This window comes from Nymphaea colorata, chromosome 3, assembly GCF_008831285.2.
Source record: "Nymphaea colorata isolate Beijing-Zhang1983 chromosome 3, ASM883128v2, whole genome shotgun sequence".
In the NCBI taxonomy this organism is placed as follows: domain Eukaryota; kingdom Viridiplantae; phylum Streptophyta; class Magnoliopsida; order Nymphaeales; family Nymphaeaceae; genus Nymphaea; species Nymphaea colorata.
In genome coordinates this window covers 25,011,461-25,038,488 of record NC_045140.1, presented here as the reverse complement: position 1 = coordinate 25,038,488, position 27,028 = coordinate 25,011,461, and the positions used below count along the sequence as shown (strand labels likewise).

Below are 27,028 nucleotides of genomic sequence, written 5' to 3'. Positions count from 1 at the left end.
TCCAGCGTAACAAACGTGGAAATATTTTTTCGACCGTTCAGGTCGATTCCGAAAACATATTTCCGGAAATATGTTTCCACCGGCAGGGGTGGAAACATATTTCCGGAATTTTCTTTTGGCCCGTTAGGGCTCGCTCGCTCGCGTTCTGCCTCTTCCTTCCTGCCGCGAGTTCCTCACCCAACCACAGCCGCTGCTCGCTCGCGTTCTGCCTCTTCCTTCCTGCCGCGAGTTCCTCACCCAGCCGCTCGCTCACGTTCTGCCTCTTCCTTCCTGCCGCGAGCTCCTCACCCAGCTACAGCCGCTGCTCGCTCACGTTCTGCCCCTTTCTTCCTGCTGCGAGTTCCTCACCCAGCCGCTTGCTCGTGTTCTGCCTCTTCCTTCCTGCAGCGAGTTCCTCACCCAGCTGCAGCCGCTGCTCGCTCACGTTCTGCCCCTTTCTTCCTGCCACGAGTTCCTCACCCAGCCGCTCGCTCGTGTTCTGCCTCTTCCTTCCAGCCGCAGCCGCTGCTCGCTCACGTTCGTCCTCGTCGTCTCCCTCACACTGGCCTGCTCCTGCCACTTGCCTGCTCCGGTGCGTAAGATCAATACTCTAGCGCTTTTGTTTTTCATCTTGTTGATTTAGTCATGTGGCTTGGGAAGCCTTTTGCGCCTTGGCTTGAACGTTTTTGAGAAGATCCTTTCCGTTGTTTCAGCATGGTTCGAAAATTTTAGAGTTCATCTTTTCCATTGTTTGAATCTGGTTATCATCTTTGATGGTTTGACCCTTTTTCCTGCTATATGGCTCTGTACAATCATGCGTTTCCTTGATCCTATTTGCTTCTTTGGGTGCTTTTGTATTGGTTGATTACTGTCACCGGATTGTCCATCGGATTAGGCATGTCATACACAGTGAATTGTGTCTTTTTGTTAATCATGCTTCACCTTTCAATGTCCTTCATAATAAAACGAATCGCTCATATGCAGTTGCGACAGGGGTTTGAATGAGAGGTCGAGTTTCCACTACCCTTCCATTTTCTGATCAGATCCTTGATGTTCACTACTAGAGGCACTTGCTCTTGAAACTTACTGCACCAAAATTTCCATAGTTCCTTAGCTCTAGGATAGAAAAGAAGCAAATGGGAGGACGATTCTGAACCCAATCCACAAGCAGGACACCTACTAGCCAGGAAAATACCGAGCTGTTGGGGTCTAATCTATGTTCCACAGCTAGGAAAAGGAACCAAGAGGCTGAAGGCAAAACATGCCTGGCCCATATGGTGGATCTCCAATCTTCGTGAAGAATAGGCTCCTGGATCAGATCGACAGAGTTTTGAATTAGGCCAAAATATTAAAACAACATTTCCAGATCAAGTTCCAGGTATGCCACTACTTCTCATCGGGTCTAAAAATTAGTGCATTTCTCAACTTGTTACGAGATAACTATATATCGTCTTACAGTTCAACAGATCGTTGGAAGGGCTCCCGTCCAGCACCAGCTTAATCGTTTTTCCTTCCTCTTAAAAAAAGCCACCTTTTTTTTTGTTCTTGAGAAGCAAGAAGTAAGAGATTAACTTGGGTTTCTGTTAATCTTGCTTCAATGTCATCGGATTGTTGAAAATTGTGTCTTTCTGTTGCTTTAGGAGCATTGATATCACTGTACTCCTTTCTTTGCACTGACGTTGCTTGATAAAATAAGAGAGGATATCATAGTAAATGTGCTCAATTTCTCAAGAGTGAATGGCTGCCCAAATGTTCCTCTTGCCAATTGACACAATGGATCATCTAGGCTACCTTTGTTACTGTGCTTTCAAGTCAAGTCTTGGCCCTTCATGTAGTGTTGCAGTCATGGATACCTAGAAGCTCTCTCTCTCTCTCTCTCTAGACAGACCTATAAAAGTGAGAAGCACTGGTGCACTTCCAGCTCTTGGCTTTGCGACATGCTAACTTTATCTCGTTGATCAATAGGACATATAAGCTAACACATTTGGCAAACTGAGTTATAAACTGATCTAAGTGCATCTTCATCAACTTACTATATCAAGCACTCTTTTGAAATAGAACTGATTTTTTGGTCTGGATAGACTTTGTTGCATCCTTATTTCTGATTTGGTAAATGGATAGACTTTGTTGCATCTGTATTTCTGTTTCAGCAGGAATTTTTGTCCTGGAATAACACAATGATCTTGTTCAACATCCTGTATAAATTGAGATTACGATCTGTATGGACGTTATCTATCTTTCCTTGCTTTTGAAGATGATTTATGCTATATCAATCTTTCTCTTCTACAAAATCTGGAAATATGTTTCTTATATCAAACTAAGAAATATATTTCTGGAAATCAGGAAATATGTTTCTTTATCATCAAACACAGAAATATATTTCTGGAAATATATTTCTTAGTCATCACACACACATCAAAATGAGAATCGAAAAGATTTTTCCCATTCTATTTTTTCAGGAAATATATTTCCAAAAATATATTTCCAATTTCTGATTTTCAGGCCATCAAACGGCCCCTTAAGTACTGGTCCACTCCACTAAGAATAAAGATGACGCGAAATGAGAGTGGGTCTACTGTGTACGTGTCTATGTTATATGACTACCAATAGGGGGTGTTTAGCAATTTTCGAAAACCTGGGTGATATATATAATGTATATATAGACACACATACATAGAAGTAACCAAATACATATTCATATCTATCCACAAAATTATAAATTAGTAAACGGAAATAGCAAAACCTACACCTGTACCAATCCATATCACAGGGACGCGTGTGGAAGAGAAAACGAAGGCGAGCATGTTTGGTCCGTAGGTAGAGAAGAGAACAAAGGAAATGCACAAAAAGTCAGCATGAGAGAGTGATTGCACCAAGTACGAGAAAAGTGTGGGATTCGGTTAAGCATTTTGAAAATACATTTAAAAGCTGAAAGACGACCAAAGCAAAAACTGTAACTATAGATCCTAAAAGGTAGCTTGTTGCCTGAAACAGTTTCACTATATATCTTTTTTCTACTAGAAATTATCAACGAGAGTCATGCTTCGTCTTTTCCCGAAAAAATATCCCTTACCATGAATTCCTTGAGAACATATTGAGCGAATGCAGAGGATACCATATGGTCGACTAAGCATTTTCTTCATGATACAATTTCTATTCAGCTTCAGTGGGATTTTGAGTACAACAGACCCAAATAACTACAAAGCTGAAGCGCAATATAATAAACAAAACTAAAATAAGCACATAAGTTACCTTTCAGAGCATACCACTCTATTCAACGTCAGAAGTATCTTCTTCATCTTCTTCTAATATATAAACCAGTGCACGTCTTCTTAGTGCGAAGAGACATGCCACACCTCTAGAAGCTGTGGACGATCATTACAAGCAAGAAAACATGCATTAAATATGAATATAAATCTAATTTAGGCCTTTAAAAGAAGTACCAGAACATCCCATTTTCCGATCACATAACACTTTAGCGGACACGCGTACCTATGACTAAGATGAATGGTCATGAAACCAGAGAAAATACACAACCAAGTTTTTTGTTAAAAAACTTAACAGGTAGAACATGGTTGGCACATCAAGATTATTGAAAGAAGAAATAGCAGAAAAAGGGTAGAATTAGTCATTAACTGTCAGATTATGACTTCCCAAGGCCCTAAGTCACATGGGTACATGTGAGCTGCCCAAGTACTTATGTCCGTAGTGTACATGGGTATGGCGACACGGGTATGTGGGCACAATCGTATTTTAAAACTTAATTTTTGCTTTAATTTTGATTTTTTCGTTCTTTTTTTTATTTCCCTTCCACCTAGATTTTATATTTTCTTCTCATTTTCATTAATTTTGAGAAATTTTATGGATTGTTATATATATAATATATATTTTTATATATACAATCTTGTACCCCTGTAATTGGATTTTCTAAACTTGCTGTACCCCTACCGGCCTCACTGTACCTGTACCAGAACCCATACTCATGTGAATTAGCCTAAGGGAAACATTGAATTTGCAAGACAAAGTAAAGAGAGTTATAGACTGATAGAGAATCACCATGATGCTAAAACGTCCATCAATAATATAGACTGCACACTTATTAATTTTTGTTAGGCATTTGAGAGAGCGAGACCATCATGATGTGATTTGGTCGTTCCAGGTTTTTATTTTTTCAATAGTATTCTCCAAAACCTTCCACTTACAATTGAGAAAGAAAGCCACTGTACTAGCAAAGTTAGATGGTTATGGTACCATTTTTTTCTCACATAATGTACTGCAAAATCAGAAAGGCAATTTTTCATGGCAAAACAGGACATCTATATGAGACCATACATGGGTGCAGGGTGCGAGTGCAGGTGTAGGTGATGGATGCGGTAAATTCCAAAAAAAATTGGATGTAGGTGCAGCGAGGGCACATAGTTATATATATATACATATATATGTTATATAAGTAATTTTATTTGTCTATATTTTAAAATTTTTTTATCAAGGTTACCTTAATCTCATAAAACATTCAAAGTTTTATTAAATAAAATGGGGGAGGACAGAGAGAAGAGGGAAAAAGGAAGAATGAAAATATAGAAGAAAAAAATGAAAAAAAAAAATAAAAAAAGAGTGGATGCGGTCAGCGGCACTCGACTCGGTTAGACCGAGTCCAGTGCCATGTCAGTTCAAACCTGCACCCGGAGTGGACTCGGGTGCATCACCATTTTTGGCACACCCGAGTGATTTAGATATGAGATTTAAATTTATAGTGCCTAACAAAAAAAGCTTATTAGATTATGCATGTAATGAGGAAAGGGTGTTTACCGCTAACAGCCAGTGGTGCTACCAAAGAATGAGGAACACACCGCACTCTCCAGTCCTTCGGGTCCAAGTCAATAACATAACCCTGAAGAAAATTTTAATGAAACCTATTAAAACACAATGTTGAAACCACTATGTTCAAGATAAATGGTATAGAGAATCAACAACAAAGTTGTATTGAATGAGACATTTATTAAACGCTAGCTAAAAATTGACAAAAATAGATGCCAAAATACAAAATGCAATTAATGAAAAATGCAGACAAAATAGACATTTGTAACTTATTCATCCCATGCAAATGGAACTAGAACTCCAAAATCTAAAGTTCCTGACACACTATTTGCAAGGTGTAGAGGCATACTCTGAAAAAGTATCAAAGAGATAGTCAAGACTAACCTACATCTAATAAGCCTAATCCAGTTAAAACAGAGCCATAGAAGTACCTTAGAGTAGCAGAATTCCCAGATGTTTTCTCCAGCTGATAACCTTGAAACGGAAAAGAATGAAAGTTCTTTTACGTCTACAAGCATCATATAAGCTCTATCCATGGAATTTGGTGACACAACAGTTTCATTCAACAACAGAACAAGCTGGCAGTCCTGTTGTCCAAAAAAGTTAATTTGACAAGATAGAACAAAGGTAGAAGGAAACTATGAAGGTATAAAATGGTTTACCTTATATAGTGCAAGATCTACACAATGATATCCATCTTGAATATGTAAAAAAATAGCTTCTACCAATGCATCTTCTTTGTCAAAAGACTGTGAACTACATGACAAGCCTCTTACTATACCAACAGTATTCGTTTTGTCTGGGGATTCATTAGGTATTCTGAAACATGCATAATCCACATTTCTAGACCTTGAACATGTAGAGACATCAGCACAAAGATTCTGCAAACAAAAAAAAATCGCTTCAGTAATAAGATGCATCAATATTTGTTGCAACGAGGGGAGTTTTAAGCTTTGGAGGTGCTAATTGACAACACATCATTAGCATTTGTAAGATTATGCATCATGCAGCATTAGGGTTAGCAAAAGAAAACTCTTCACACGCTCTTTCACATATTTGTTTCTAATTAAGGTCATCAAGAAGGCAAGGTGTTGAAAACCAAATAAAAGAGATGACATAAGCCTCATGCATGAATTACAACTGGGAGCTTTTTACCAATGAGTTCTCATTCTTTGAGAGCATCAACACTGATTTGTATGTCGATAATTCCCTCAGACATCATCTTCCACCCCTATCCAACTTGTGGTTAAACATCAATTTTCATCAGCAGTCATAAATTACTAATGTTTTCCAACTACTAAAAAGGAGGTAAACAGAAAATACTTGGTGGTGTTGTTTACTTGCTTTGATAAATCGATAAACCATGTAAAAGGGACAAAACCAGTCATCCAAAATATTTAACCTGGAACCAACAGAAAATATACTTACTAAGCCAATCCACTTTTTCACTAACAAGTCAAATGGCTCTATCCATAGCTCACGAAAGGTGGCCAAGAGCCAAAGCTCCTCCAATGGCATAGGTTCTGCACCCCTCCCCCTTTGGCTCAAGGTATATTGCAATAACGTATAAGAAAAACCATAGAATCATATCATAGGAAAATGAAATCTCATGGATTTATGATCAGCAATGAAGATGAATATTCAAACTGTCACTTTGATCTCTAAAAGACTCAAGCTACAAGCATGACGTTAGTGTGGCTTTCTCTTTTCATTTTGAATGAAAAAGGGTAAGTACTGGAAATGAATGGCAAATCCATGCACAGTGCGGACCTTGTAGTACGCTAAAGAAGTAGGTACAGCAGCTGAATCAAAACTTGACATTGATGGAAATGAGTATAGGGGCATCACGTCTTCGCAGTGGAGCTTCTGGGAAATCACAGTCAAAGGTAATAAAAAGGCCTCCTTGCAACTGCAGTATTAATAGGCCATATGCCATCACATAGTCACACAATAAACAGCAGTAAATAAACTGATGAAATGAAGATACAACAACCAAATGCAAGCATTTACATGCAGTTACAAATGACAGCAAACAAATAGAAGCACAGGAGATAATCCAAGACGTGCCTCACAACATTCTCTAGTCACCAACATGAAGATGTTAATTTCTCCACAGGAAACAAATATTTCTCCAAACAGCACTATATTGCATATTAGCCAAACTTGATAAAAGAGATTCCTCTCTGCTCAAACTCTGTCTTATGTTGGTCCCCTCAAAAACGTTCCAGATGTTACTCTTAGAATTTAGAAAGAAATGCATTTTCCACATTTGCTTCTTTCCAACTATCTTAATTCTTAACAATTACCACTGAGGATAGAGAAATAGTAGGCTGAAGATATTTTGAAGAAAATGATAAAGGGAGTGCTAGTTATTCAAACTCAAACAGATTAGAAGATAAAAAAATGAAAAACCGTTTAAAGTTTATACTTTAACATTTCATATGTGATAATGACTTGGGAACAATCACATAAATAGAAATTTGGAAGAGAATAGAGGTGATAAATGCCTAAGCCTAATTACCATGTGTGTCCCACACACTAGCCCAGTACAAGTGGCCCAAATCCGTAGCATTCTTCCCCTTCATTGCTCTTTCTCCCTCATTTTCCTGACACCCCTACCAAGATTGGAGACCCAGTTAACCCAAATTGAGGATTTTGGCAAAACAAGGACCTAACGGTGCAAGTCAGCCAATTTTTGCTTCTCCTTTTGCCCCTAAAGTTCAAATCCAAGGGTAATATCTTGAATGGCTTCCACGAGAAAAAGCTCTCAAGGGTTTGAAGAATAAAGTGAGTGCTCACAAAAATGTCACAAGACTAAGAAGAAAAGGCTACAAAAAACTTTCCATACATAAATACATGGAGCAAACAGACACACAATAAAGATATATCAGTCACTAAACAATAAGTATGAAAGGCACAAAAGCTAAAATTGAATGAAATCCCCCTATATATAGGATTCGAAAGACTAGAAGTTGGGTCGTCCGAATTGCCATTGATACAGTACCTAATTCACCTATCAGATAGAGAAATGCTGCTTGTGGTTCTATCCTAAGCTAACCATCTGGGGAAACAAAAGGAAACTAGGCAGTCAATTTCCAGTCCTTGTTTTGGCAGATGAGAAGAGAAGGTGGACGAGAAGTATGGTTTTCAGTAGGTAGGTGTTGCCAAAAGAAGATATCACCACCTTGAGAAGGTAAAGTTACCAAGAAGATATTTCAAGTAGGCACAAAAATATTATAATAAGCTCAATTCTGGCAAGGAATATATAGTATTTGGAAGGTTTTCTTACCAGTTCTGATATTGGCTTCACAGAAGAGGTATTCACCCTAGTGCTATGAAAGACCAAGGACAGCCTTGAAAATGTATAAACAGGAAAGATTACAGTATGCAAATATGTATATATATATATATATATATATATAGGAAATGAGTTAAACCACACTCATCTTGGAACTGGTTTTTCAGGTCCCCCTTCCCTCCCTAGGATCCACCAGTCCTAAGTAACGATGGTTATCAAGATAAACAATGAAAGAGACAAAAGAAGGTGGAGAAAAAGTAGGTGAAGAATTTATCTCGAGATATATATATATATATATATATATATATATATATATATATATGAGAACCCCATCCTGCTGCATGCTGGATGGCAAAAAATTAAAATCTGGAATCATTGCTAAAAACAGCATACCATTGTTGCATCATAAACTGTCACTAATGCAATAAATTTTTTATTTTCAGTCATTTGGCAACATAGAACTATATATATATATATATATAGGATCATTGGATTTCTCAATCCAAGTTTGGATGGCAAAATCCTCCAGCTCCTCACAGCACACCACCTGATGCATTACATCAGACAGCTGTGTTTGGACGGAGGGCTGGAGGATTTCACGTCCTCTATAGATAGATAGATAAATAGGTAATTCAATAGTCTGATAGCAATCTATGTTTTTACTAAATAAGGAGAAATGTGATCAACACAAAAGGAAGAAATCTGCCATTTAAAGTATCTACCGTACAAGCAGAAACTCTTTAGCCAAAATTGACTACAGCAGCTTGGGATATTTGAAAAAAGAAAAAATACCTATTCTGTAACAAGTCAAATTCTTCAACAAGAGTCCTCTGCAAAAACTTAGGGTCAGCAAACCCTCCAATCATCATAAGCTCTTCCACCCTTTCCATTGTTGCTCTACAAGAATAATAATCAACTCAACCGTAAAAAAACTTTAAGAAACCAAAGAACCAAAGACTGTTAAAGAAATCTAAACACAGGATAGATGAGCATATTTCAATATGGGACACACAACAATGTTTGACAAACTCAAATGATGAAGCTGGAAAATTCAAATGAGACTAGTGAATCAGCAGCAGAAAAAAGTTATTTGGTTCTAGATCCCAAGGTATATACCTATAATAATAATGATCAAAGAGACTTACGCATGAACTTTAATGTGAGGGCATTGCTTTGAATACTTCAAGTGAATCCCTAAAGGATCGTGATTGAACAAAGACCTCAAGAATACAACCACGAGCTCACTGTACAATCAAAAGCACAGAGTCTCTAAGAAACAGAAACTAAATAACCAAACCAAGAGTACTAATGAAACACAACCTATTTGGCTGAGGAAGCTGATCGCTTTGTTCAGACATTAACTTTATACACTTCGATAGCCAACTGAAGAAGTTCTGAAACTGCAGACAAGAAGAATTTGAATGAGTTAAATTTTTCACTACACCATTCAAAATGTTCACCAATCATAGATTGAACAAGCATGCCAAGACTGTCAACATGGAAAAAAGTGACAAACAACCAAAGAAAAAAGCAGTTAAATAGAGATTCAGCTGAGGCGGTCTGACTGATGGGTCAGGGAAATGGGGCAGGTTGGTCATGGCTTCACTTAAGCTCCGTTATAAAGCTTGTCTGAACTCTGAAGCAACAAAATAGGCTCAGAAAGCTGAACACAGAACAGATGTGCAGAAATCATGCCCAATTAGGCACCTAAAACTTGTACTTTTTGTACACAGCACCACATAGTGCCAGAGCAGTGGTTAAATAATCTGGTACATAAGCAGTAGGTCTAATGCGTTGGTGATCGGGTACATTACAAACTAATATGGTGGTGCACTACAAAGTTGGTATTCATTATTCATTCAGATTCTGGTTCACAAACTTAAGCAGGAGACCGTAGTGACTTGAAATTGAAAGTCCACACGTAGATACTTTCATTTAATGCTACTCTGTTTACTGATTGTAGATATCCATGTAGCAAATAAAATTAATTAAACAACCACCAGCAACATGCCAAAGCGCAAGAAAAGAAAGATGAAACCAACTTGTGAAGAAGCATGATGTCTATAAATGTCAATTTGCGGAATGTCCAACTATACTGTATGCTACAAATACTATTTCCAAAGTCACCAAAGCAGTGTCACTAATGGTACCTGAAGTAACGTTACTGAGAGAATTCTTGATAATCTTTCAACCTGTATTAATAGCATGCCAGCCTTTTCCTCAAAATGATCAATCAGCTTTTCATTCAATCCAATAGTATTATAGCGAGCATGAAATCTTGAGAGGGCCCTCAGTTCTCCAACTCTAAATCCAATTATTTCGACGGCTGGCTAAAATATTAAACAAAAACCGACAAAGATTATTTGACAAAAACCAATCAAATTTCAACTAATAATAAATACTTTGTCCCCAAGTGAGATAGTGGCAACGAAATTGAAAGGCAAATCTGAGGCGATTTTTTACATCAAAAAATACTCAAACATGAGAAACACCTAATTGCATGCTTCCATTGATTATGCAAAGATACACACATCCAACAATTTATGCCAAAAAAACACACAAACAGACAAACCATCGGCCATTTTACCAAAACGCATTGTATACACAATGTATACAGATTTATTACTAGAATATTTCTTTTTGCCTATTTCATCATATTTGTGTTCTTTCCTCTCCATCTCTTCTTGTATCACTTTTCTCTATCATTTCCCAGCATATGATCTTTTCTGTGTTTTCTTGTGCAATAGCTCTTACAATGAACTAACATTAAGCTCCATTAGCCACTAAATCTTCTTTAGTAACATGAATTGTAAATAACGTTGAGCCCCATTTGAAAAGAGAGAAAAATTAGACGTAGTGCTCCAGGCTTTGGCATGGCCCTTTATGGCTTAGGCTAAAAAGTAATTTTTGCACTCAATCTGATTGTATAAATGGATTTAGCAGTCTTTTTGTTAAAAATCGTAATATGGAATTTCTAGATAAAAATATTAATTTTATAAACCAAAAAGTTTTGGTGCATTGAATGTCATTGTTTTTATGTGCTTGATCATCTTTTCCTAAACGTCGAACAGATGCAGTCCAAAGCCTTCTAGATCTGATGCAGTGATTAGAGTTTCTTGCTCTAATCCCTGCAGAAGAACGAATGGAAAGAAAATTGAAAACAAATTGAGTGACAGAAATTAAAAAGGAAGTTCAAAATGAGCAAAGAAATTAGGGCAAACAATTCATAATAACTTCTAATTAATTCCTCCAAAAGAGTGCACACACCTTAAATATGGTTACCAAAACAAACTGGATCGACAATCCAAAGAAAAGTCCAACAATAATAAAAAGATATAAAAGGCTCCAAAACTGACAAAGTGGATCCAAAAAGTAATAAAGAGGATCCAAAACACAATAGATCAGTTATTTGTCAAGATCATGTCCATCAGTCTTTTCAACAATCCTGATTGGATGGTTTTGCAGTGAGATATGCAAGAGGAGACTAGAATGTGGAGCATCAATCCATCCATAACAAAAAACACAGACCTGATGCATATATATTCATGGCTTCCGAAACCTGAAGATTAGGAAGCATGACAATCATGAGGACCAGTGTGAGCCATTTGATCAATTTGAAAGAAGGCACATAGGTTACCATGTTAAATGTGACTTTTGAAAAGGCAGATTACAAATGAAGGATAATTTTCTAACCTTCGACAAGCAACCCGTCATTCAATCAGATTCTACAATGATCTTCATACTGTAGTCACAAAAAACTCTCTAATGTTTTAAGCGGTGAGGATTTTTAGAGCTTTAAAAAAATGGGAAAACATGGAAAAAATATGGTAAATTTTAAAAAAAATAAAAAAATAAAAGTGAAAGAAAAATAAAATAAGTGAGAAACTAATAATAAAAACATCATAAGTAGATTTGCAACAAATAAAAATCAGAAAATAGAAAAAAAAAACTTGGCATTAAAAAAATGAAAAAAAAAGGAAAAACGCAAAAAGCACGTTTTTCTGGTATTTTTCGTTTTATTTTTTTTAATGGCGTTATTTTGAAGTTTTAAATGGCCATTTTATTTATCACGTTTTTTTCATATTTTTTTTTAGAAAAATATGGTGATGGATTTACTTAGCTGATACTACATCCATATATATGTATTATATGGGAATTCAATGCTATCATGTGTCATAGGTTGTCTGATGGTTAACATTTAAAAATCTGTCACTAAAAAATAGTCAATAGATTACATGATCTGCCAAATAATAGCCAGAAAATTATCTAAGATCCATGCAGTGAATGTAGTGAAAGAACAGCCATCATAATTGCCACAAACACGATGGCATGAACAGCTTTACCCAAAGAAGGAAAACAAGTATCATGAAAGAAAAAGAGTTAAAGCCAGCACAGAAAACCATTTCTTTTTCATACTTTTAAAAGTTGCATGTGCAATACAAGCCTTAAATGCCAAACTCAAATTCAATTAGCATAAATTGTAAAAGAAGGAGGTGAAGATGCATTTAGGTAAAGATTGATGGAGGGTACCCCAGACTTTACAAACGCTGATACTGCAACAATTTTCCTATAAAAAGCAAATTACAGCCACAGTTACAACCACTTTTCATTTGTTCATCTCCTATTCTCGTTGCAAGTTTTTTAATAGCTGACACAATACATAAAAACGAACAAAAAAACATATCCAGGGAAATTTTCTGATTTTTTCTGTTATTTACATTTTAGTTCTTATTTTTACATATTTTTATGCATACATATCTATGTTAATCTCTTTTCCAGGAACCACCAGTCTCGGAGGAGGCATTTGCTAATAATGAAAATATTTAAGGTTGCAGTGAAAAATTAGACCCTTGAAATCACACACAGGTGTTACAATGCTCCCTAACATTTCGGGAGAAAAAATTTGGCCAGCGAGTCTTATTTTTCCTGAAATCTTACACCTGCTGTATAGGAGAAGAATGGTCCTTAAAAAAATTTAGGGCATCAAACGACTCGTGAGGCATTACAAGATATACCCCCACCCCCAAGATTCTCATAAGCATGAACTTGCAATTGCAACTACGGGTACAAGCACATATTTGCAGAACAGACAAAGAAGAGCAGCCTGTCGTATTCAAAAGCAAATTGTTTAAACCTTGTTTATGACTGGTAACATGACATGCATCAAAGTAATGAAACTGGTCAAATAAAGTCATGATGTTCAAAAAAATTATTTAATTATTTGCTCGAAGTAATAGAGCATGCTTGAAAGATTCTCCTGCCAAAGAAAACATCTAGAAACATGCTGTTGATCAGAAAGACGTGGAGAAAAGCATCATTGCTTTCCCTTGAATAAGAACACTCCTCAAATTCTACAAAACAGAATCTGTAAGCCTCTTCGTCACAACTTATCATCCACAACAGCTATGTCACGTGGGTGCGGGTACGATACAGGCACGGAGATGCGGGTATGGGTACAACGATTTTAGAAAATTTGGGTACGAGGTACAGCAATATATATATATATATATATATATATATATATATATAACAATCCACAAAAATTCTCAAAATTAAATAAAAAAGAGAGGAAAAATGGAAAATATAGAACCTTATTGGAAAGGAAATATAAAAGTATGGAAAAATCAAAATTAAAGAAAAAACTTAAGTTTGAAAATATAATTTTAAATGTTTTAAAATGCAGCCATACCCAGCCACACCCACATACCAGTGTCGCCGTACCCACGTATTGACACGAGTACCTGTGAAATGTCACGTACCCGTATCGCATAGCACAACAGCCTAAAAGCACATACAACGTGATATCATGATCTGAAAACATGTCAGCTTCTAATGGTCCCATGAACTAAGTAACTCAATGCCTCGAAGAGCATTCACGTCAGATTCCAGGTGTTGATCTGTCTCAGCGAGAGTAGTAGAAGAGGCCTCACTCTTATGCACCAAAGATGGATAATTTTGCAATCCATCACAATCACAGACCTCAAAGACTGCATCCACTTTGGTGGTCTTCATATATTTTCTTTGATTGTTACAAAGAACTGACTGTAAGCATTCCTCCATTCATGAATCGTGAATATTTAGTGTTCACCATTCCAAAGCATACTGTACATCAAAGTGATTAAACTTACTAATATGATATGTAATTCATGCTGAAGACATTGAAACATTTAAATTGAGTATTTCGATAACTTTTAGGCCCATGCAATGCTAAGGGTTGCCTCAAACCCTCGGCCAGCCTATTATCTCTCAACATAGTGGAAACTTTTGACTTTCATTTCTTCATGTTTCTGTTTCATCCATTACAGCCTGTGTGGATGCAAGTGGCAACTGGGGTTGCTGCATGCTTACAGACTTTAGAGAAATTGGATCATGACAGTATGGATAATCACTATAGCATTTCCCCAAACACATGCATGCCATGGATGAAGATGGGTCAGGTCTCATATGGTGTTATCCCATTTTTCCAATATTTATCTGTCAAGGATCCAAAACATTGCATATACACATATAAAGATGCTACACATTCCTGACCAAATTTTACACTTCCCAAAATTTACCTCTCCTGCATTAATCATTTCTGTACACATCAGCATCTTAGCATTGACAAAAAAAAAAGGAACAAGCTAAATAACAAACTACAAAAGTGCTGCCCATTGCATACAAGCTTTCAGATAAATGTATAAAAAGATTCTTTTCTTAGGAAGAAGTTGTGATTTATTTATTCCTCATCCTGGCACCACAGTTCAAAAAGAGTGATGAACCATTTTTTAAGGCGAATCATTTCCATTAATTCATCAGATGAATCTATTTACCTGAAGATGTTCACGGATTATCAGATACATCTCTTTCCCAGTACTATCAAAAGATTTTGAGACACGTTTTAATCCCTGTATGAAGGATATATTAAACACTGCGAACAGAACATTAATAAAGTGAAAATGTACAACTTGGGAGTACCAGTTCACCAAGGGAGTTCACTAGAAACTGATGAATGGCTGGGCTTGTCCTGGCTCCACATAAAAGACTGAGAAGCTCTTCATGGGAACTGGAATCGAGTCCTAAATAAAAATAAAAAATAGCTGAAAATACATCTAAACCAAATGATAAGGAAACAACTGGTTGACCTAATGCAGCATATAATGGACGAAAAAAATAAATGCATTTAAATAAACTATCTTTATAAGTTACTAGTGACTACCATGATCAACAATCAAAGAAGATAGAGAACGGAACTTCTCATGAAAGATAGTCAAGACTTCAGACCATTGCTTGTGCATCAATGATAGAGAAAACCGAACAACTTCAATGAGCTCAAGAATGTTCGAAGCTTGTTGTGCCACTTGATGGAGCTCATTTTTCCTAGAAAAGGAACACAAGTAAGACGAGAAACATTTATAATTCAATTGAGTTTAACGGCAGCAAGGAACACAGTTTCAAAAAAATGCACAAACTCTTCATGCTACATAGCTAGTGTCTATTACTAAGTTGCCATACAAGTGGAAAACACATTCAACTTTTAACATCATGGAAGACCAAGGTCAAAATGGATGCCAATTTCCAGTGCATAATGTGTTATCAAACTCAATCTGGTAAGAGGATCTATCCACATTGAAGGCTTGATTCAGATACAACCATTCCAACTACACAGATCAGGATGAAGTGTAAAGTACTGCAGAAATTCAATAAAGAACTTGGAGAAAAAGTTGTTTGCTCAGGCAGCAGCTTAAGAAGAAAATGGCTGTTCCCACACAAGAACAGAAACATCGCATCAGTGGCTTGTATTTTTCACATCAAAGGAGAGCTCACTGAGAACCTCAAATCTTGAAGCTATTATTGATAAAGATGATAAATGTACTTCATAAGCATCACAAAATATTGTATCTGTTGCATGATGCGTAAAAAGTGTAAAATCATTTTCCTACTGCTGTAGATGCTATCATATAATTTACATATTAGATGCTTATTATTTATATATTGTGGAATGTAATCTGGAGCCTACTAGAAATCTATATAGAAACCAAACCATTCACAAAAACAGACCACTGGAATGCATATCAGGATTCAGGGCATTCTCGTTACTTTATTAAAAAAAAAAGATAAAATTTTGGTTACATGAAAAAGCCAATTTATCCAAATGAAAGTGAATCTCCCAAAATTGAGTGCACAAATGTTGTAATGCAAGATCTTATGTGTTCATGCAACTTATCATTCTGTAAACGTTTCCATGCACAGGAAGCAAAATTAGGACCATAATACAATTTTGAGGCTTGTTACCTTTCACAGAATATGGATGTATTTACTTGTAAATAATGCAATCCATTTTGAGTGGAACCCTTGTATAAGCAAGAGGCTTCCTCACTCAAGGAGTCTCTGTTAACCAACTCTCCGAAGCAAAGCAATTCCAAATGGGATAGATCTTTCGAAAGAGCTATCTGTACACAAGAATATACCATTAGCTTTCTTAAATCACTAGAAAACTCAAGAAGCATGGACATACGTGCCACTATACTGAAGAAAAAGAAGATAGCAGATAGAAGCATATGCATGAACACGATCACAAGGAAAACCAGAAAAAGGCCCAGAGTAGATAAGATAAATCCAGCCTCACCATGAAATAGACCACTGGAAACATCAAGCCAAAAACTCACCCTGCATACTATAATTGGTGAGAAATCTATATGCACCCTTATTTAATATTCTTTGGGCCTTACAGATACTTGTGCAGGTCCCAAGTCAATAACACATTTACCTGTTTCATCCATTTCAACAGCCTAAGCATCCAAGGTACATACTATTGGGGGCATACATGTAAAATCATAGCCACCAGCAAGCTGACTTATGAGTCATCCAAGATGGCCTACATCAGACACCAATTAGTCACCAATTCACGACCATCTTGCCAGATATTTAGGTTAAAAATAATTGAGAGCTTGAAGTCTTCAATAAGGTCAAGATTGGATATCCAAGTATGCATTTTCCAGCTTTTACATCATGCATCATAATATTCAAAAACACAACGCCATTAGGAAAACTTGTTTCAGAAAATCAAATCTTGTTAAACATAATGCCAACAATCATGTATAACTAGACTAGTTTGCTTCATTAATGATATCACATATTATTTAGAGACTTTAATGCTTGGAACTTTGAGTATGTCTACACTTCATTCAAGTGCTCACAAACAAACAAACAAACAAAAAAATGTCCTAACCCATCCAGACAACTGGGTGAACCACTGACCTGCAAGTCAAAGTTGAGCAGGAAACGAGTTTACTTGGTGCCCCACTAGCTACTATCCCTTGAGTCCACAATTACATTTGCATGATGATGAGTCAGAACCTGTGGATAGCAAGTCATATAGGTATTTGATTGGGAAACTCCTCTACGTGACTATGACTAGGCCAGTTTATGATCAAGCCAAAGAAAATTTATTGGGATGCATCTATGATGGCCCTGAGATATTTGAAGTCTTCTCCAGGCTAGAAGCTCACTCTGATGCAGATTATGTAGGACAGTTGATGATAGATAGTCTATTACAGGTTTTTGTGTGTTTGTGGGTGAAAACTTGATCTCGTAAACAAGCAAGAAGCAGGCTGTTGTGGCTAGATCCAATCTGAGGCAAAATATAAAGTTATAACCCAAACAACTGTTGAGCTGACGTGGATAAAGACTGAGCTCATCAATCTAACAGTTTAGGTGAAGTTACCTATGACGATGAGATGTGACGACAAGGCGGCCACCTATATTGCCAACCATCATGTATTTCATGAAAGGATCAGGCATATAACAGTTGATTGCAATTACATTTGAAACATTGTTCAGCCAGGAGTTATATCGACTATTCGCATCTTCAAAGGTCAAGTAGCTTATGTGTTTACCAAGCCTTTTCCCATTGTTGATTTTACAAAATATCGCAACAAGTTGAGCATAGTTGACATCTATGCTACAACTTGAGGGGGCTGGAGGAATGTTGAGAGTTAATTTTGTGAAGGGCATTTTAATAAATAATTAGAAGTCGTGGGTTAACATTTATTAGTGTGGGTGGTCTTCTTTAATAATTTTGTGCTATTGTGTGGACTTATCTTGTAATTATGTTGCCACCCCCAAATCCATTTTTAACATGGGATTAGGGTCAATGAAATAAAATGCTCTCTCTCTCTCTCTCTCTCTCTCTCTCTCTCTCTCTCTCACACACACACACACACACACCTTCTTCCTCTTCTTCTCCATAATCAAATCAATAATATGTTTCTGTGGAAAACATGCTTTTCCAAAAGCACGGTCAGAAAATGACTAAGCCCTCCAAAAGTATCAACGTGGACATCCACCTTTAGAGTTACTGAACTTTTCTTGTTTCTTCTGCTTCACGGTTCATTTTATAATATCATAGTTCAAGGATAACTTGTCCTTCTGCCAACTTGGAAATGCATGTAAGTAATTAAAGTTGTACAAGTGATTGTGCACACCAGATTATGATTCAAAACTGCAAAAAGATGGAGGTGTACCTTCTGAATGGATGCATTGGCTAAGTTACACGTATATTTCTTGTGTTGGTGACCCGTATGAACAACAAAGTCTCCAATATTCTGATAAAGGACCACAACGAACAGAATAGACATGAGGACATTGACACATGGGGAGCAAAAAACCAAAAAACCACTTATAAAGTAAAAATATCAAACATGTCCAAGTAACACAAATAATTTGCACAAGCATGAAACAGAACTCATATGAAAGCAGAATCCATGAAGGCTATATTTGTGTAGTACTAGCATGGTAGAAGTGCTAGAAATGGACAACTGCTATGAATATCTTGCGTTGATCTTGACCTGTTAGTGGTTTGAACATCCCTTCCAAATAGACCTTATTCATGAGGCTGGATGCATCTAAGCATTCACCTCTCTCTCTCTCATCCTGCCTTTTGCATTACACTTAGCATGAGGTCAAGGTCATGTCAACATTTACAACTATAAGAATCAATGTTGTAAAGTGTGCATTAAAACATGCATCTGTCAGGCCAATAGTTATGTTGCATCATAATGCACTGTAACATATTGCAAAAAAAATTGTAAATTTATTTTTTTAATATTAAAAAATTCAGTAAATAGAAAAGTAAGGAACAATAGAGAAAAATTTGGGAAAAACAACAAAAATTTGTTTTGTATAAAAAACATGCCATATATGAATGTTGCTTTATAGCAATGTTTGCTACCAGTCTAGAAGGAAGCAAATCTGCTACCCACTACAACACTCATATAGAAGACAGGAATAGGAAGTGTTTTAGGCTGTTTAACTAAAATTGCCATCATACATTGAAACGAACCATGCCAATAGATGAGCACAGGAAAGGACACGATGGGTGATAAAGCAAAAAGAAGACGGATAGGTCACATGAACATGGCAAGTGAAAACGCCAGCAGCTTCAAAAGAGAGAAATTAAAAAGCAAAAAGTCCATCAACACTAAAAGAAAATGCAGCGATTATAACATACTATTCTCCCTATTGGGAAGATCCCAAAGATACTGAAGCAAACACTTCCATCCTTATCTCCACTGCAGAGAAGATTAAATCGTTGAAGTGAAAAATTCAACAGCTCCTGACTTGAATCTTCATTGTTCTCCATTGAACCAGGATCCCCAGAACCCACCCCAGATATTCGAGGAATTCTTGGGGCTGGTGGAAAGAAGCGTGAAGTACGATCCTCATAGCGGAACATGTTTCTGTTCTCATCCTGCAGGATCATCCGGAAGAATCACAGAGAAGTTAAAAGCATATTATCAAAATTCAAAACTTACAAGTAGCAGCTAAAATTGGAAGAACAAAAGGTGGAATAATATATCTAGTTTTCTGCAAAGAGCTCCATCTGCCAACTCAAATAATGATTGGTGATATAAAGATGCAACTACAGCACTTTAAAACATCAAAATTAAATTTAGCACTTGAACAAGCATCAGCAAAAAGTTATAGATGAAAACAGGGTTGTCAAAGAGATCAGGTTTAATACAAATATACAATCTAATCCACACCTCATTATTCAAATTTAGATGACAAATTCAGAGCTATATACAAAACAATATTCAGATCTGCCTATGAAGACATAATCCCAACAGCTGGCAGCTCACAACTTCAGACGGGAAAAATGAGAAAAGGTGCCGAACTGAGTTTAAAGTCAGACCTGTTCTTCAATAGTGATCCAGTGTCTAAGACTCTAAAGCACCAAATCATGGTCAAAACTCAAGGGCATATTTCTAGCCATTTTACATGTCAACACAATAACCAATGCCCAATCCCAAAGACAAAGACAACAAATCCAACCCATTGATAGGTCAATCTGCATTCAAGTTTGATAAAATACGAGGCCAGATATGTTTCTTGCACAGCTCACCAATAACTAACCAAAGACAAATTTGAATCTAACAGATCAGGGCCAACCACTACCCAGCCATGGTCCCACCTGATCACAGCCTTGGGTCAGATAGCTTTTCTCATACGAATAAACGAAAATAACAAGAAATAGCCTGCCTCACCCAATCATGGGATAAATCTGTCACATGAATATTTAAATTTATAAGCATGAAACAGCAGAATCTGATCATAAACTGGATTATTAGTTCTTTTTTTTTATCAAGATGAAGCAATATTAATCAGATTTCAAAAGCACAATTATGTAAATATTCAGCAAAAGATCAAAGGAAAACATAATCTACTAGTATTTCCTATAATAAACTATAAGAACAATTGGAAGCTTATGCTCCTAATTCTGCAAGCCAACAGTCATTAACCAATGAAAGTTTAGCTTGACAAAGATAAGAATGCTGATTCCTTCAGTAATTAACAACCCGCGCTCAATTCCAAAACATAGGACAAATTGCATTATAGATCAAATTTCAGCAGAACATTGTTACTGCACACTGCTGAGTGACTTCTCTGTGTGAAGACCCCTTTGCACAACCTTCAGAAAAGATGACAACCACTTGCTTCCCAGAAGGAATCATTTCTTGTAAGAAAATGAAATAAAAATGAGAAAAGTAATAACAAATTTTCCACTGCAGATATTATGCTAAAAAGCATTAAGTACATCTGAGGCCTGATCTGGCAATGACAGAAAATTTTCAAATAGCCAACAAACCTGGACAGCATAGTTCTTGTCCCTTATAGGCTTATACCATCTGTTCAGGATTTAAAGAGTTGGATAGGGTAGCATATTGATCCTAACTCCTAACAGCTAGAAAGTACTAGATACAGGATACTAGTCAACTGGATATATCCACCACTGCCAGACAGAAATGAGTTGATAACGGTTTTACATGGTTTAGGATATTCCATCTAAATTCAGCAAATATCATGTTCCAACATATATATCCAAACAAGACAATTACCTAAGTAACAGCTTTTTCATCCAAGCCCTAATCCAATTCTGGACTTCCATTAATTGGGTGTGGTAATTGAGGTACATGTCATTGTCACAAATATCATCCTTGGGAAGATATCGGCAATGTTTTGCTTGTGTAATTTTTCAGCGAAGTTATTCTTCTCAGGAAAATCTCAACAGAATTTAAAAAAATTTGTATAAAAAGCTTAAAAAATCGTTAAAAAGTAGAAAATCCCAAAATCTCAGGAAAAATCGTGAGATTTTCATTTTTGGCAAGATTTTCAAAATTTCGTGACATTTTGCTGTTTTCTTTTATGTTACCTGTTTTTCTTGTAAATATCGCGAGATTTTTTATAATCTCACGATATTTGTGATGGTGGTACAAGTAACCTGAGCCCAGTCCATATCCTCCAGCTAGGCAACTCAAGATCAAAAAATTGACAAACTTCGTTGCATAAAAGTTGAATGTCCCATTTTCCCATCTGCCAAGTCTTGAAACAGCCATCTATGAAATGAACTGATGAGATGAACCTTCAAATATGGGCCATGTAACTATCTTAAGCAACTGAGAAGAAGCATTAGGTGAATCACAAATCTACCATATTTCCCTTATCATGATCAATTAAAACCAAAAAAAAAGTTGATCCTGCCGTAGTTCTATGTCTGGTTCATCATGCATCTGATGTTTGACTTTGACCTTTTAAATGCCATCAACTGTCTAGTCAATTAAGAAGCTAATAGAAAGTATCAAACAATATGCATTTGTTCTCTGGAAACCATACCAAGATAAACCAACAGAAGATGCTACTGTTACATTAGCAATATATGAATATAGAAATTAAATTTAATACAAATTTAAAAAGCTTTTGCCTCATGATGCTATATGTATAAGGTCAGGGTGTTTTGGAATTAATAGAAATGGAGAAAAAAACAGAAAGATGATGGAGACTCCACGAGTTGTAGCAGCTGTCTTAGCACTTGCATGTCCAAACAGGACATGACAACTAGCAAACAAGTGAACTTTTCCAAATTTGGTTTCTCAATTAGCATGTAACTTTGACAACAGCTTAACCACGCATTTAAATAATTGAAAATCGGCAGACACATAACATGCCCATTTTTTGTCAAACATCCTGATCATAATCCAGACTCCAGAACAGAATACCAAAAGTGTAAAAGGAATATCACAAATGAAGAAGCTCATTTGTCTCACAATTTATACTTACAAAAGTCAGTCGTCATATGTCATACATAAAAGTGTATTTCATGCAAGTGGTGGCAAAGACCATTAACCAGCAAGAACAGGTAGACAGATGTCAATCAAGTTATAAGCAAAAGAAATAATCAGTTTAAAACGCTTAACTAGATGGATTTATACCCCTACAGACTCTCCCGTTTGATCCTCGACTTCCCACTTGAGACAGACAATTGCTGCTATGTGTAATTTAACCTGCTTCAACACCTTCCCACTCTGCAGTTTAGGTGTAAGTAAAGTTTAATATATAATACAGTTTCTCAGACAGAATCGACAATAAACATACCAATAGATCAAAAAGTGTATAATGAACGGATGCAAGCAAACTAAGCTTCAGTCTGTCACTGTCCAAGATTTGAAAAGCAACAAACTGCATAGCTGCTATTGACAGTATAATAGACAGGCGAAAATACATTCTAACGTTGACGAACTACAAAAGCATATGCATGAAGCCCACAAGAAAGCAAAGTAGTCTCAAGACACCCACTTCAACATCATGCAGTGAAACCGATCCATCTTCAAGGCCAATAGCTAGCACTTTACCATCAGGACGCCAACATATCGCTGTAATAGGTTTCCCTGTAGATTACGATGGTTACGTCAGCGTGATATCACGAAAGATGACAAATACTGCTTCAATTTTTATTTTACCCTGTCGGTAGACTAATCAGAGTGGTAGCCACAAGATCCTCAGGAATACACTGTAATGCGTGATATAACCCTTTTTTCATGATAAAATAAAATATACCCCATTTTTGTGCATTTATATTCTTGCATGTTAAATATGCTTCTGAATTTAATTCCATACCATTTTCAGGCGATTGAATAAATAAACCACAAGATTTAAAGAACAATCACATCGTCTCTTTCTTCCTTTTTGTATCAGTATCGTCCTCAAAGGAGGAGGCATGGCCAAAGAAGTGGACTTCCCCTCCATTTGAACGAAGATGAATTGGCCTCGCCATCTTAAGGACAGGAATGAAGAGGCCGATTTCGTGTAATTGATCGCAACTTTCATGCACTTATGGCTCAACAGAACAACTATATATATCTGCTTTCAACCGATTTGATTTCGGTTAGACAACGACATACGAAAACCCTAACCCTAGATTGCGTCCGGAAAAGGAGAAAGATATACCTAAAGAAGTGATCCAAAGCCTCTGCCAATTGAAACGATGCAGAACAATCTTGGACTCCTCGGTGACCATCGCAAGCAGGTCCTTCTCGGGATTCCATTCGGCTAGCTTGATCTTCAAGATCACAAACGAGGAAAAATCGATATCACCGATTACATTTTTCTGAATCTTGATCCCGAAAGGATCAACAGAAAGACTCTTGATAGGAGAAGAGAAAGAAAGAGAGGGAGCACCTCCGAGGCCACCGGATTGTCGAACTGGAGTTGGAACGGGATGGTTTCCGGAGGCTCGTCGATCAGCATTTCCGATTCCGCCATTAGGGATGGAATCCGAGAGAGACAGGAAGGGAGGAAAAACTCGATCCCTTGGAGGTGTAGATAGATTGGGCGGGAAAAACAGAGCTGAAGAGTACCGGGAACGGGTTTAATAAGGGTCAAGCAACGGCCCGTGTGTTGTCACCCTGGAACTGAACTCAGTATTCGTTAGGGCAATCACCGGGTCGGACACGACCCGGTCTCACCTCGTACCGGAAACCATTAGGGTGTGTTAAACAATCACATGGATCCGTTTACAAACCCAGAGTCCTTACTCTCTCTCTGTGGCTCGTAGCGATGGCGACCTGTTGTGACGCTGGGGCCCGGGGTCCTCAGAAATTGCTTTGATTACTAAGGCATTTAACTAAAGTCCTGTGCGTAAGGAAGACAACCGGCTAGGTAGTCGATAGATAGTTGGGTACCGCACCAATGGGTCGGTCTTGTACTGGTTATTTGACATTTGAGTAAGTTCGATAAGAGAAATCTACTGGGCCAACCTGGTCCGAGTAAGGTATTGGAGGCCCAACTCGACCCGATATATATATTAAAACTTGTTTATAAGAGATTTTTAATTCTCTCTCTCTCTCTCTTTCTATATATATATATATATATACACGTAGCCAATAGCTCCTTTATAAACTTTTAGTGTATTGCCAATGACTATCTTAAAAACTCTGAAAACATTACTAAGTGTTTTTGATATATTAAAAAATGAAATTTAAAGGTTTCAAGCAAAGATAAACATCAAACCTAAGATAAATATCAAACCTAGTAGCTGACTGACGGGCATAAAGTTGATGGTCAAGCTCAACCCAATAAATAAACTAAGTGAGCTTGAGCTGCCAGCAAGAGCTTTAGGGTAGACCGAGCCCAACCTTGTTGAGCTTTGAGTCAGCCTGGATTTTTATTTAGGAAAGATGGTCAAATCAGTTGGGGTTATGTTTCTAACCAGCTCCTTGTGGTGGTGACACTAGCCTTAGATTGGAAGTAGAATGTTGTTGTATCACAAGTGAAGGCGAATTGCATTTCTATCTTCAGTTAAAGTTATGATTCACTTGGGTAATAGTAAAACCAAATTAGAATCCTGGTTCAATAAACTTTTGCACCTAACTTGATGCAAAGCTCAAACATCAAAACTGGTTGTTTGTGAAGGTGACACGCTAAAATAGGATTTTTCTTGACAATTCTATTCTAAAGCATGGTCTATGAGATCAGATGGGGTGATCAAATTTGAGCGGAATATTCGACATACTATATGTTACTAATATTTTAAAATTCTTTATTAAAATTTTCAAACCAGGTTGTGGGTGATCAAATTCTTTATCAATCAATGCCTCGAAGTAGAGATGGTCAACTTGAGAGGTCAGTTTCTGGTGTTAAAAGAACTTGAAAGTAAGGTTCTGCAGGCTGTATGAACTGAAATTGCATATCCCCAATCTTCAAATCCATTGGGATGCAGAATTTGTTTTGCAATCTCAATTAATTGGCCTTTCATCCATGTGATGTTGCTCTCACCAATGGCCATAAAAATACATGCAATCTGCCTCAGTTATACCGAATTGGAGTGGTATATATATATATATATATATATCACACATTGACAAAAGATGCCACTCCAATTCGTGTAACTTATATAAAAGATAAAAAACATTGTCCAAAGTTTTAGAGCAGCATAGCTAGTCGGGTTAAGGATCTGTATAAAGACAATGAGATTCTTATGACCGCTATGTTCTCGTATCTCAAGGTGGTAGGACGCGACATCCAAGTTGAAGGATACACCGTTGCTATCAGTGACACCGACACAGCTTAAAACCCCAAAAACAAAGAGAATTAGGGGGCCTTCGAGCCTTTTTCAAACAATGAGATTAATACCACTCCCTCACTAAAAACAAAAGCTAAATAAGCAAGCATCAAAAGTACATGGTTTTAGCTAATCATGGATGTTTTGCTTGTGACGCGTAGCAAAGCAAATGTTTTTCAAATTCATGCTACTGAGGAGAATGTCTCAAAATAAAAGATATTATAAATTGGCAACATTTATTGGATATATGCACCTATATAGTTGACATTTTGACGGTTTAGTACCAAGAGCCGGCCACAGAATTTGAATAATTGGCTGATTCTCATAAACTACGTTGGACCTAACGGCGTAGCTCATGGGGACGCCCTGGCTCCACCTGTAGCCGTCTCATTCCCAGTTTGTGGTCTTCTAGAAGACAGAAAGCCGCAGAAATGACGTTTTTTGTCTGTCATGTTGGAAATACGTCCACGCTACGCTACCCTGGTTGATGTAATCCAGTTTGTATTCTTCTTTTTAGAAATGGAGTCAAGGAATTCGCCCCCAACGGAATCGTGTCCAAATCGCTAATCAAATTATTTAATTACTGAAGCTTGATTTTTTTTTAATTGATGTTTAAAGACTAATAAAGATGACGAAAAAAATTTTAAGAAAATGAAAGCTATTTGTTAAAAATGCTGAAAACAAAGCAACCGATAATTAACAATGATTGGTTAGTTCAAAGTATAATTAATCAGCATCAAATGGCGGTAAGTTGATTGGAAGTATAAACGTCGGTTCACCTCGTGGTTCATTTTTCACCATAGGTGATTGACACTGACACCCTTTGCACAAGATAAAGTTAGGCGTACTAATTCTTGAATAACGCTAAAAACTTGGACTTTAGTGCTAATACTTACCGGCGGGGTAGGGGCGGCTGCTTTTGTCTCATAAAAAGTTGGTGGATGGGGCCTTTTCAGGTTATTTTTTCATAATATCTTTAAAAATATATCTAATGAATAAGCGGAAAGTTCAAAATTGAATAAACACATACGAAACAAGAATCACAACAACGATAA

General features: G+C 36.9%; 1 protein-coding gene across 2 annotated transcripts; it reads right to left on the bottom strand.

The window, feature by feature from the left end:
• Nucleotides 1–82: 82 nt before the first annotated feature.
• Nucleotides 83–24,281, bottom strand: LOC116249612 (anaphase-promoting complex subunit 4). Of its 2 annotated transcripts, XM_031622766.2 has the most exons (20): nucleotides 24,092–24,281; nucleotides 23,861–23,972; nucleotides 23,210–23,301; nucleotides 22,846–22,938; nucleotides 19,587–19,826; nucleotides 18,601–18,681; nucleotides 16,370–16,527; nucleotides 15,294–15,454; nucleotides 15,053–15,153; nucleotides 14,908–14,982; nucleotides 10,246–10,425; nucleotides 9,416–9,495; nucleotides 9,241–9,339; nucleotides 8,888–8,992; nucleotides 6,568–6,706; nucleotides 5,460–5,678; nucleotides 5,229–5,384; nucleotides 4,789–4,870; nucleotides 3,232–3,344; nucleotides 83–1,288 (listed from the first exon to the last, which is right to left on the bottom strand). In XM_031622766.2, exons 1-19 carry the CDS (start codon nucleotides 24,173–24,175, stop codon nucleotides 3,250–3,252), a joined length of 2,352 nt encoding a protein of 783 aa, XP_031478626.1. In that variant the 5' UTR covers nucleotides 24,176–24,281; the 3' UTR covers nucleotides 83–1,288; nucleotides 3,232–3,249. The 2 variants fall into 2 exon arrangements, with proteins under 2 accessions (XP_031478626.1, XP_031478625.1); XM_031622765.2 differs by lacking the exon at nucleotides 83–1,288 and having other exon boundaries at nucleotides 3,074–3,344.
• Nucleotides 24,282–27,028: the final 2,747 nt, after the last annotated feature.

What these genes read in the sequence shown, in the direction of transcription:
- LOC116249612 (XM_031622766.2), bottom strand. Translation starts at nt 24,175, where the DNA reads ATGGCGGAATCGGAAATGCTGATCGACGAGCCTCCGGAAACCATCCCG. An exon ending in TGAACTCCCTTGGTGAACTG is followed by an intron (nt 14,983 to 15,052) that starts GTACTCCCAAGT and finishes TCCTTCATACAG; the next exon opens with GGATTAAAACGTGTCTCAAA. An exon ending in TCTCAGTAACGTTACTTCAG is followed by an intron (nt 9,496 to 10,245) that starts GTACCATTAGTG and finishes TCTTGTCTGCAG; the next exon opens with TTTCAGAACTTCTTCAGTTG.